General features: G+C 52.0%; 1 protein-coding gene across 2 annotated transcripts; it reads left to right on the forward strand.

Annotated features, from left to right (window-relative positions):
* Positions 1 to 30: 30 nt before the first annotated feature.
* Positions 31 to 8,898, forward strand: POLR2F (RNA polymerase II, I and III subunit F). 2 transcript variants are annotated; one of them, XM_038403402.2, is made up of 5 exons: positions 31 to 185; positions 2,881 to 2,950; positions 3,776 to 3,906; positions 6,733 to 6,804; positions 8,711 to 8,898. In XM_038403402.2, exons 1-5 carry the CDS (start codon positions 166 to 168, stop codon positions 8,799 to 8,801), a joined length of 384 nt encoding a protein of 127 aa, XP_038259330.1. In that variant the 5' UTR covers positions 31 to 165; the 3' UTR covers positions 8,802 to 8,898. The 2 variants fall into 2 exon arrangements, with proteins under 2 accessions (XP_038259330.1, XP_043376550.1); XM_043520615.1 differs by lacking the exon at positions 6,733 to 6,804.
* The last annotated feature ends 3,825 nt before the right edge of the window (positions 8,899 to 12,723 follow it).

The following is a 12,723-nucleotide window of genomic DNA, read 5'->3' on the forward strand; positions in this document are numbered from 1 at the left end:
CTCACCCCAATTAGCGGCTCCCGTTACCATGGCAACCCGCTCCGCCGTCCGCTTCCGCCGACGTCGGCGCCGACCCCGGAAGTGGATGATTGGAGGTCATCGGCCGCGCTCGTGGGCTGCCCGCCGCTGGGAGGTCTGCGGTTGGTATCGCGCCGGGCCGGCGGCATGTCCGACAACGAGGACAAGTGAGAAGGAGGCGGGGGGCTCGTGTCCGGGGGTGAAGGGTCAGGAGGGTCTCGGCAGGGGGCGGCCCAGCGAAGTGAGGGCGGTCGCCAAGGGACGCGGGCTAGTGCGGGGGCGAGGGGCAAGTGGGGTCGGGTGGATGGGTGGGGGCTGGGGCGGGGAGGGTGTCGAGGGGCGCGGGTGGATGGGTGGGGGCGGGGGCGGGGAGGGTGTCGAGGGGCGCGGGTGGATGGGTGGGGGCGCGGGTGGATGGGTGGGGGCGGGGGCGGGGAGGGTGTCGAGGGGAGCGGGTGGATGGGTGGGGGCGGGGGCGGGGAGGGTGTCGAGGGGTGCGGGTGGATGGGTGGGGGCTGGGGCGGGGAGGGTGTCGAGGGGCGCGGGTGGATGGGTGGGGGCGGGGGCGGGGAGGGTGTCGAGGGGCGCGGGTGGATGGGTGGGGGCGGGGGCGGGGAGGGTGTCGAGGGGCGCGGGTGGATGGGTGGGGGCTGGGGCGGGGAGGGTGTCGAGGGGCGCGGGTGGATGGGTGGGGGCGGGGGCGGGGAGGGTGTCGAGGGGCGCGGGTGGATGGGTGGGGGCGCGGGTGGATGGGTGGGGGCTGGGGCGGGGAGGGTGTCGAGGGGTGCGGGTGGATGGGTGGGGGCTGGGGCGGGGAGGGTGTCGAGGGGTGCGGGTGGATGGGTGGGGGCTGGAGCGGGGAGGGTGTCGAGGGGTGCGGGTGGATGGGTGGGGGCTGGGGCGGGGAGGGTGTCGAGGGGCGCGGGTGGATGGGTGGGGGCGGGGGCGGGGAGGGTGTCGAGGGGCGCGGGTGGATGGGTGGGGGCGGGGGCGGGGAGGGTGTCGAGGGGCGCGGGTGGATGGGTGGGGGCTGGGGCGGGGAGGGTGTCGAGGGGCGCGGGTGGATGGGTGGGGGCTGGGGCGGGGAGGGTGTCGAGGGGTGCGGGTGGATGGGTGGGGGCTGGAGCGGGGAGGGTGTCGAGGGGTGCGGGTGGATGGGTGGGGGCTGGGGCGGGGAGGGTGTCGAGGGGCGCGGGTGGATGGGTGGGGGCGGGGGCGGGGAGGGTGTCGAGGGGCGCGGGTGGATGGGTGGGGGCGGGGGGCGGGGAGGGTGTCGAGGGGCGCGGGTGGATGGGTGGGGGCTGGGGCGGGGAGGGTGTCGAGGGGCGCGGGTGGATGGGTGGGGGCGGGGGCGGGGAGGGTGTCGAGGGGCGCGGGTGGATGGGTGGGGGCGCGGGTGGATGGGTGGGGGCTGGGGCGGGGAGGGTGTCGAGGGGCGCGGGTGGATGGGTGGGGGCTGGGGCGGGGAGGGTGTCGAGGGGCGCGGGTGGATGGGTGGGGGCGGGGGCGGGGAGGGTGTCGAGGGGAGCGGGTGGATGGGTGGGGGCGGGGGCGGGGAGGGTGTCGAGGGGCGTGGGTGGGGCCGGGGGCGGGGAGGGTGTCGAGGGGCGCGGGTGGATGGCTGGGGGCTGGAGCGGGGAGGGTGTCGAGGGGCGCGGGTGGATGGGTGGGGGCTGGGGCGGGGAGGGTGTCGAGGGGTGCGGGTGGATGGGTGGGGGCTGGAGCGGGGAGGGTGTCGAGGGGTGCGGGTGGATGGGTGGGGGCTGGGGCGGGGAGGGTGTCGAGGGGCGCGGGTGGATGGGTGGGGGCTGGGGCGGGGAGGGTGTCGAGGGGCGCGGGTGGATGGGTGGGGGCGGGGGCGGGGAGGGTGTCGAGGGGCGCGGGTGGATGGGTGGGGGCTGGGGCGGGGAGGGTGTCGAGGGGCGCGGGTGGATGGGTGGGGGCTGGGGCGGGGAGGGTGTCGAGGGGCGCGGGTGGATGGGTGGGGGCTGGGGCGGGGAGGGTGTCGAGGGGTGCGGGTGGATGGGTGGGGGCTGGAGCGGGGAGGGTGTCGAGGGGTGCGGGTGGATGGGTGGGGGCTGGAGCGGGGAGGGTGTCGAGGGGCGCGGGTGGATGGGTGGGGGCGGGGGCGGGGAGGGTGTCGAGGGGCGCGGGTGGATGGGTGGGGGCGGGGGCGGGGAGGGTGTCGAGGGGCGCGGGTGGATGGGTGGGGGCTGGGGCGGGGAGGGTGTCGAGGGGCGCGGGTGGATGGGTGGGGGCGGGGGCGGGGAGGGTGTCGAGGGGCGCGGGTGGATGGGTGGGGGCGCGGGTGGATGGGTGGGGGCTGGGGCGGGGAGGGTGTCGAGGGGCGCGGGTGGATGGGTGGGGGCTGGGGCGGGGAGGGTGTCGAGGGGCGCGGGTGGATGGGTGGGGGCGGGGGCGGGGAGGGTGTCGAGGGGAGCGGGTGGATGGGTGGGGGCGGGGGCGGGGAGGGTGTCGAGGGGCGTGGGTGGGGCCGGGGGCGGGGAGGGTGTCGAGGGGCGCGGGTGGATGGCTGGGGGCTGGAGCGGGGAGGGTGTCGAGGGGTGCGGGTGGATGGGTGGGGGCTGGTGCGGGGAGGGTGTCGAGGGGAGCGGATGGATGGGGGGGCTGGGGCGGGTTGGGTATCGAGGGGAGTGGGTGGATGGGTGGGGAGGGTGTCGAGGGGAGCAGGTGGGGTATTGCAGGGGAGAAGCAGGGGGCAGTGCCGGGTGGCCCGAGGGGAGTAGCGGGGTGGGGAGGCAGCAGGGCTGCATTCGGATCTCCAAGGTGGGTGGCAGCAGCCTATAGGCTGGGATTTGGCTGTAGAGCGATAAGTGACCTTGTGTCTTTTGTCACCCACAGCTTTGATGGTGATGACTTTGACGATGTGGAGGAAGATGAAGGACTGGATGATTTGGAAAACGCAGAGGAGGTTAGTGCTCAAACCCTTCCTCTCCTCAACACTCTGCATAGTACCCATATGCTTCACATATCCTCCTTTTTTATACAGCATTTACATTTTTCCCAGACCACTCCCGGTTCCTGTCATCCAGGGAGCTAGTGACTGGGAATGGCAATTGAACCGAGGTCCCTATGATGGCACTGCAGGGTGCTGGCTTGTAGAGAACTTAGCTGCTGTAAAAAAGATGGAGAAAAGTTGTTTTCTTGCCACAGAGGGCAGAACAAGACTCAGTGGGTTCAAACTACCGCATAGCAGATTTAGATTAAATCTCAGGAAACACTTCCTAACTGTGTAAGAACTATAGGACAATGAACAGACTGCCTAGGGAGGTTGTGGAAACTCCTTCACTCTTTCAAAAAGAGGCTGGATAGCCACCTGTCTTGGATGATTTAGATACAACAAATCCTGCATCTTGTCAGTGGGTTAGACTAGATGACCCTTGGGGTCCCTTCTAACCCTGTGATTCTATGATCTTGGTCCTATCACACTCTAGAGAGTGAGATACTAGGAATGGGATTAGAACCCAAGTCTCCAATATGGAAGTTCAAAGAACCAGTGGTTAGGACACTGGACCCAGAACCTCAGAAAGCCAGTCTTGGTATCTCTGTATATTAATCAGATAAATACACTTCCCAACTGGGCTTTCTACTCTGCTTTACTCAAAGTCCTTGGTTAGGATTCTGTGTAGACTTTAAATCTTCATTCTTTGATGGTTCCACAGTCTGACAAAATCTGTTAAGGTCCTAGAGCTCCCTCAATGTGCTTACAATAGCTTATATTCCTTTATTTCTTCAGGAGGGTCAAGAGAATGTAGAAATCCTTCCATCTGGAGAGAGACAGCAGGCAAATCAGAAGCGAATCACGACTCCGTACATGACTAAATATGAGCGAGCCAGAGTCCTGGGCACTCGTGCACTCCAGATAGCGTAAGTACACTTGTTCCATGCCCCAGCCTTGGCAGTGGCATCTGATGACATTTTTCCATGTTTAAGTTACTTTCTTACTGTTCGGGATCTTCCATAGCTCTGAGGATTCCCCACCTGCCCAGGTTCCCCAGGTTCTGTCTCATAGCTACTGCCAGCTGTGAAATGCAAGGGCTTGGAAATGGAAACTTGAGCCCCCTAGACAAGTCTCTGCAGCCTTTCTAGAGCACTATACCCAGGACAATGCTACTGATGGCTTATGCTTTATGCCATCTGTCTTGGTTGCTTCTGAAGTGGGAGGCATTTCTCATCTGTAATCAGCCCTCTCTGCTTAAGTCAACAGGAGGGTGGGAATAGTGTTCTAGGTGTATCTCCTTCCTTACCTAAGGGGAAACCAAACTCTGCTGAGAAACTCAGTATGTTTGCAAACACCAAGACCCCAGGGGAAGTTCGAGGTCTTCATCAACAAATATCATAGGACTGTAGAAAGTATGAATGGAAAACATATGCCTAAACTTTTAGATTGCAATTATTTTGAGGGCAGGGACTGACTTTTACTTACTTGGACAGCAGCTGGGACAGTGGTGCCCCAGCTTGGTTAGTTTCCCTGCACTACTACACTCTAAATGTTGTTCATGTACCATCCCACCCGCTGCTCATGGAGGACTGCTTTCTCTAGTGCTTTGTCCAGTCTAATTTTAAATTATGCAAGTCAATAGGTCTTGCACTTTTTGCGAGACTGTACCACAGCCTAAGAATCTCAGCCTTAGGAAAGTTTATTTATATTCATTTGAAATAATCCCTTTGCTTGTTTTCATCCTGTTACTCATGGTTATACCCTTTCAAATCACCCCAAACAATTCCTCTCCCTTACACCTTACAGATAACTATCGGTTTCAGAATGGTAGCCGTGTTATCTGTATCAGCAAAAAGAACGAGGAGTCCTTGTGGCACCTTAGAGACTAACAAATTTATTTGAGCATAAGCTTTCGTGGGCTAAAACCCACTTCATCAGATACATGCAGTGGAAAATACATTAGGAAGATATATACACACAGAGAACATGAAAAAATGGGTGTTGCCATACACACTATAATGAGAGTGATCAATTAATGTGAGCTATTATCAGCAGGAGAAAAAAACTTTTGTAGTGATAATCAGGATGGCCCATTTCCAGCAGTTGACAAGAAGGTGAGAGTAACAGTATGAGGGGGGAAATAAGCATGGGGAAATAGTTTTACTTTGTGTAATGACCCATCCACTCCCAATCTTTATTCAAGCCTAATTTAATGGTGTCCAGTTTGCAAATTATTTCCTATTCAGCAATCTCTCATTGGAGTCTGTTTTTGAAGTTTTTTTGTTGTAATATTGCGACTTTTAGGTCTGTAATCGAGTGACCAGGGAGATAGAAGTGTTCTCCAACTAGTTTTTGAATGTTATAATTCTTGACATCTGATTTTTGTGTCCATTTATTCTTTTTCGTAGAGACTGTCCGGTTTGGCCAATGTACATGGCAGAGGGGCATTGTAGGTTTTCTCCAACTAGTTTTTGAATGTTATAATTCTTGACATCTGATTTTTGTGTCCATTTATTCTTTTTCGTAGAGACTGTCCGGTTTGGCCAATGTACATGGCAGAGGGGCATTGTAGGTGGCTATTGAGTCTCTCCTTAGTCATTGCTTTGCAAAGATATTATTTGCCTGGCCATCATTAGGCAAAGCCATTCTTTGCATGTTGTTTTAATTCTCTGGAAGGCAAAAAAAAAAAAAAAAAAAAGTTCTGAGCAATGAAGTGGGTCCACCATGGCTCAGAATCCAAAACAGGCTGGTGCCTGTTGCTACATTGTCTACTCAAGCTGTCTTTAATTCCAAATCTAGGCCAGCAGCATCCCCTAGTGGCCAAGTCCACACATGCAGTAGAACCTCAGAGTTACGAACACCTTGGGAATGGAGCTTGTTTGTAACTCCTAATTGTTTGTAGCTCTGAACAAAATATTATGGTGGTTCAGTCAAAAGGTTACAACTGAACATTGACTTAATACAGCTTTGCAACTTTACTATGCAGAAGAAAAATGCTGCTTTCCCCTTTTTTTTCAGTAGTTTGTTTAATACTATACTGTGTTTGCTTTTTTTTTTTTTTTTTTTGGTGTGCTGCTGCTGATTGCGTACTTCTGGTTCTAAATGAGGTGTGTGGCTGACTGGTCAGTTCGTAACTCTGGTGTTCATAACGCTGAGGTTCTACTGTAATAGCATACGCTTCCTTTTCTGCCGTCTCTTAAAAGGAGAGGTACAGATAATCCTCATCTATGACACCGCGCTCTCACATCCCCTCCAAAAAATACATTGAATTGTGAAGGAATGATTTCAGTGTGCCTTTTATTGGCTAATAAATGGTACTTATTACTGGTTAATTTTAAAGTCACTGTTTTCTGTCCTCACTTTAAAATATGTCAGGAAGTGACCCCTGAAGGGATGTGGGCTTCATTGTGAATCTCAAATCCCAGCCTGTGAGCAAAGATTGAGAGAAGGGCCTTCAACTAAAAACTCTGCCTGTGGCCACTTTGTACCCTGTCACTAACTGCCAGACATGCTACTGCCACAATAGGAAAGGGTCTTGGGATGGGGATGAGAGAGGTTCATGAAGAGCTTTGTCCTCCAACCCAATAGAGACCTTACAAATCAGAATTGCACCTGTAATTCCATCCTTCATACTCTGCTGGACTTTATCTGGGTAACTGTCATGTTTGTGAAGCAAGTATCCTCACATGCTTTACCATATTTCTTCCACTCCCTTCTGTCCTCCTCATGATTGTGGATATTCTTCCTCTTAGGATGTGTGCTCCAGTCATGGTAGAGTTGGAAGGAGAGACAGATCCTCTGCTGATTGCAATGAAAGAACTCAAGTAAGTCCTGGAGATTTTGGCAGTGAGACGTCCTTAGAGTTACATTCCTCTCCTCAACACCCCAATGATGAGGGTTTATTTCCATTAGTTCCTGAGGCTACAGTTTGCGCACTCTCATGATAACAGACGGGGAATACAATCTCCGTGTTCATTCAGGCAATCTGTCCTTGCATCTGTGTCCATCTAAATCAGGTTTGTGTCTAGAATGGAATTCCTGGCCTGGGAGTATGAATCCCCCTTCCTCTTTTCAGTTCGGAATCTGTTCCCAGCAGCAGGTAGCTTGAGTGTCTGTATTCTCCAGTCCTAAGAACTTCTGCAAAGTCCTACTGGTTAGCAACATTTTCCTGTTTTACTTATTGTATTTTGGAATTCATATTTTTTCTTCTTTTTCTTCTCCAATCGGAGAAGTCCCTGATTGGAACTGATTCAAATGTAGCCATTCGGACAAATTCATATTTGCACATATTTCCCCTGGAAAAAAAATGTTGCTTAATAGATTAAAATGACTACAAACACATGGTGGCCACATTAAGAATTCCCTGACTCCCTTCACCTGTTCCCTCCTGTATTGTTTCTCCCTCCTTCCCAATTCCTTGTGCCATAGGTTCTGTGGCATGAGAGAGAGAAAGAGATGCATACACACCTACTAGCTGCCTAGCCTGATTCCCGCCACCTCTCTGGTGGTGGAGCTTTGGATTGGTATCTGGATATTGACACGCATCGTTTGAATTTCAACATACTCCAAAGAAGTGGATTTGTCACATCCACTGGATGTGGAACTGGTGTTTTTGTTTGCTTGAGATTTTTATGCTTCAACTCATTGTAGTTTGTCCTGCAGACTTTACAGCATCATGAGAGAGCCTTATCTTAACTGCATTCCTTCACCTTTGTCAGCAGCCAGTAACTTCTCAGTTTGTGCTCATGGCTGATCTCCTGAAACAGCCAGAGTTGGTTCTGGTCAATGCTAGAGTGCAAGACCTGGGAAATAATCAGAGGAAGTAGTAATTGTTTCTTGACAGGGGGCCGTCTGCCCTCTGTCAATACCAAGTCAATGCCTCAGGATGGTGCTAATTGAGTGCTTTGCTACTGGAGAGGCCATCTTTTGGATAAGACTTAAAACCATTATTCTAAATGCTTGTGACCATTAAAGATCCCATGTTGTTTTTCACAAACATAGAGTTGTAAGCCTCAGGTCCTGGCCCAATTTCAATCTGGTTAATTACATTCTGCTGACTTAAAAATGCCTCATGTAGATTAAATTGAATTCAGTGTTTTCTAACTTTCTGTCTTGAACTGTGGTGCACTGTTGCTGCGTACTGTTAGCAGCAACTGCGTTCCGATTTATAGGTAGCCATTTTTGGTGGTGGTGGAAATGATCTCTGTTCTGTGCATACGTAAAATATATCTAGTGCTTTGGATGAAAGATGCTATGTAAATGTTAGTTGTTTATGAAATTCTTCACAACTCTCATTGCACTATCTGAAGTGGTTTGTGGAGAACTCATCACTGTGGGTTTCCTGTCCGTCAGAACAGTAGCTTCATTTTTCAGTTCCATTGCCTCTCCCACGTGCCTCTTGGGATGCACAGTCTCGTACTGTTGTGATGTTCAGTGGCTTTAGATTGTTTCCAGTGTAGGAATTCAGCACTGCAAAGTGCTGAGCTCCTCAGTTTTTTGATTTCTTTGGGGGTTCACAGCGCCTTATAGGATCTGACCTTCGAAGGGAAAGAACTTTCACTGTAATACCGAATCATGAGCACCCCACCATTACACCAGAAATCTGCTAATGAAACACAACCAGTGAGTTACCAGCTCTTACCAGCATGGCACATCTGGATTTCTGTAGCTTGCTGAGAGGGTGTAATTAAAGCTCTGGCATTTCCATTTACCTCTCTGTCCTCCCTTCAGAGCTCGGAAGATTCCCATAATCATCCGCAGGTACCTGCCAGATGGAAGCTATGAAGACTGGGGTGTGGATGAGCTAATTATCACAGACTGACCTGCTTCCCATCAATGTCCCTGGTTCCTCCTTCACGTGCAGATGCTTTTATTTTTGTTTATATTTGTGTAAATAAATAATAAAACCCCATTTTTAAGCAAATTGTGGGTTTTTTCCCCCTTACACAGTTCAGTCTGCTGTGGCTGACGGGAGATGGCCTCTTCCTCCATTCCATCAATTTAGATCTGTAGTTATTCCTTCCCTCTGCCTCAGTCAGCCCTGGCCTCTCTCTTTAGAAGCACAGTGCCTGTTAACTTGCTGTTAGGCTCACTGAGTAGTGTGAGGTGCCTTTCCCTCAGTGCTTCTGCCTAAGAAGCCCTGTGCTTGTAAGCTAGTGTAAAGATTGAGGGGAGCAGCTGTTCCCCCTACTTAGTGGCCCTCATTATATTAAACCTTTGCTCTATAAAAATGATCCTGCAGCTGCCTGGCTTCCAGAAACCCTCTGAAGCAATTCTGAGTCCTCTGCCCACACCCCTTTTTACAACAGCCAGGGGTTGGAGTGGAGGAGACACCTCCATTGCCTTCCAGTAGACAGCAGGGCCTTTGTGCCCTGGAGCAGGTTGCCGTGGAAACCCCCAATTTCCTCTCTGATCAGGGCTGGCTCTGGGGGCTTCTCAGGAGTATCGTAGAGCAGCTCTCATCAAATCCCCCATTGTTTCTCCACTCCTGCCCCCCACTTCTTATCAATCACCAGGATCCCCTTTCAGTGGCAATGCCCCAGCAGGAAGCGCAGTTGCCGGCCTGAATCCCCACCAACTGGGAACCTGTTCAACAACTATAAGCGCAGTCTGTGCTTCTACTACATATACAGTCATCCCCTCACCCCATAAGTCTACCAGTGTCTTAGTCATTGCCCTTCTGTATGTATACGTGCCTTCCATACCCCCCCCATCCCTACAATAGCTAGAGAACTATTAACAGTTTGAGTTTTTTTAAACAGTCTGACTGGTTAAGAAGTGATGAAGTTGTCCTTTAAGACAGCAGCCGTCACGTTAACCTCCACTGTTGACGTGGTCCAAGAGAGGAGCACAAATGGGGGCCGCCCACTCTGCCACTAAGAGAAGCTGTTTCTCCATAGTAAAGTCCTTATGGGCCTAAAGACTGCTGCTGCCTCTAGATTTTGCCCCAAAGTCTTTGTGTGTGTGTGTGTGTTAGGACTTCAGCTCTTGGGGCAAAAAAGCCAACAGGAGGGTAGAACAGCTAGTGCCTTTCATCAGGGCTGATTGCATTCTTAAAAATTGCTCTTGGGTTTAAAAAAACAAAACCACCACCAATCTTTGGTTGTGCATGCTGCCCTCTGCTGTAGGTTCATACCTGAAGCACAGGAGCTGTTTTGCCCTTGGATAACATTTCGGTGCCTGTGCTCTTAGAGCTAGTTAACATTTGTAAAATATGTACCCCCCCCTACACACTGTCTGTGCATGCCCACTTTCTCTAAGGGTTTATATCCAACTGCCTGAAGAATTGTTTTACAGCCCTACAACCTCTGTATGATACTCATATAATCACATAACAAATCATGTAGGCACCAATTAATTTCCTTCTTGAGTGTGTAGGGATATGAGACATAAATAAGGGGATGGCATCTGAGGCAAGTTTAAAAGAGCTGAATAGGTCATTGGCCAAATGAGGTAAAGGGGGGACATATACCCGGCTGCATCAAGGGATAGGGTGTAAACTCCCAGGAAGTCAAGTATTTGCTGTCCATGCCATCCTTGCCAAGAAAAGGTTAATCCACAGAGCGATGGCCTTCAGCCCTCTTCCCCCACCCCTCCATGGAATCCTTTAATCACGTTGGCGCGGTGAAATTTCAGTCATGAACGGTGTCTTTGTGCAATCGTTTTGGCGTCCGCAATGGAGCGCAGGGGTCGTTTTCTCGGCCCTTTTTTTTTAAATGGCTTCTTTGTTTCATACCCGCCTTCTCCCCCCACCCCACCCTGCAGCATTGCATCTGTATCAGATACGATTAAAGGGATAGCAAAGGACTCTGGGCCAGCTCCTGCTTGGCTGCAAGGGGAGTGTTTAACCCCTTTGTTCCCAATCCAGAGGCTAAGGGTGGGGTTGTTCTGGATCCAGTATCAGCTGGGGGTAGAGGCCTGGACGATACTAGGCCCCCCTCCCACTAGATGCTGATCAAGTGAGAACCCCACCTCCTTCCTTAAACTGGAGAGATATGGGAGGACATTTGTATCATGTGAGTAGGAATTTTCTTTTCCCACTCCTCACCTACCCTTCACCCCCTGTGCTCAGCCCCCTTCTTCCCCACACAGTCGGTCCCTTCCCCCAATCTGTCAATGTCATCAGTCGATCGTCCTGCAGACCATTCCCCCAGTCAGTGGTTTATAGTGAGATTTCCCCATTCACCTCCCTTTTAAAGTCTTTGCCCATTGCTCTGGTTCCCTTTCATTTCCCTGCACCGAATGGACTAGTCTATGTGTTTAGGTCTGAGTCATTCCACTGGTGGTGCTTGTGTGCTGCACATCTCTGGGGCACCTGAACTGAGTGGGTCTCATAGATGAGCTCTTCCTAAGACTCCCATTGACTTTAATGGGCTTTGGGTCTGGTCTATAGTTCCTAGAACACATACATGTCCTGCTCACCGACTGTGCACTTTGCATACACAAACACAGTGAACCAATCACATGCCTCTGCTTAGGAAACCTTGGATTTTCCTAGCTCTTGTGTCCCTTTCCTAGCTGTGCATTCTCTGGTTCTATCTCACTAACACTGCCCTGGGGAGACTTTGTTCTGAAGTGGGGTGGGTCTATCATGTGTTCTGCTCATGGAGGGAAGTAGGTTGGTATTCATGTGTGCAGGATCCACGTAGGAGGGCAGTAGGCTCTGCTTAGTGGGTGCCAGATGTAATTTGGAGGTCAGAAGATACTGAGAGTATTCAGGAATGTGTGTGGGGAAAGAGGGCTTCTGGTATAGAAGTATCATGATCTAGTGCTTGTAGCTGAGACTTGAGATTAGGAGAAGAGAAACAAGAGGCTCCTAGTCCAGGCAACACTATTAACTCACTGTCAATATCCTTTCAGTGATGGGCATCGAAGAAATGTGTACATGCACACAGGGTCTGTGCCATATAAAGGCACCCCTTCCCTCTTACTGGGGAGGAAGGATAAAATGTGGCTGAAAGGGGAAAAATATTAAAATAGAAAAAAATGGACACACACAAATGAAACCTTTAAGTTTATTATTCCATACATTTAATGCAGAGTTAATGGTGCTAGGACAGCATATTCTGGGGACAGGGAAAGGGGCTTGGTGGGTGGGGAAGGTGTAATGGAATAAATAAGGGGAGGGGACAGCAATGGGTTACATGCATACAGGGGAGCAAACGTACTACATGCTCTTTTCAAACACGACAGGAGTCAGCCAAAGCTAAGGGTGGAGAGAAAGGTATATAAAGATCATCCTCAGTAGTCTCAGTCGAAGGAGAAAAATGGTAGTGAGGATCACAAGTTGTGCTTGGTCAATCTGTCCCATCTTCCCAGACCTGCATATCAGCTGGGGGTTCCATCGTGTGTTTTGGTGGCCAATGGGAGGGCATCATCTTCTCCCACCTTGAGTTCTGACGTCCTTCATGTCAGCATGCTCTCTGACACTGTGAAGCCATGCTAGTCCTGAAGATGTGGAATGGGCAAGCAGACCACCCAAGAGAGCTAGTGGGGTGATGAAGATGAAGACAAAAAGGAGGGGAACCAGTCTGACCACTGAGGATGGTTGCTTCCAGTTTGAAACCCAAAAGGGAAGGCAAGTTCATTTTCTTTTTAAGTGGACTAGTTGTCTGTATGCTTATCCAACACTGAGTGCTTTCCCCCCAGTTGGTGCCACAACAATATCTTCCCCTTCTTTATGAGGGTAGGTCTGAGGTGTTGGCAAACTGGAACAAGCAATTAACAGGCAGGAGGGGATGCAT

The sequence above is a fragment of the Dermochelys coriacea genome, chromosome 1, assembly GCF_009764565.3.
Source record: "Dermochelys coriacea isolate rDerCor1 chromosome 1, rDerCor1.pri.v4, whole genome shotgun sequence".
NCBI classification, from domain to species: Eukaryota; Metazoa; Chordata; order Testudines; family Dermochelyidae; genus Dermochelys; species Dermochelys coriacea.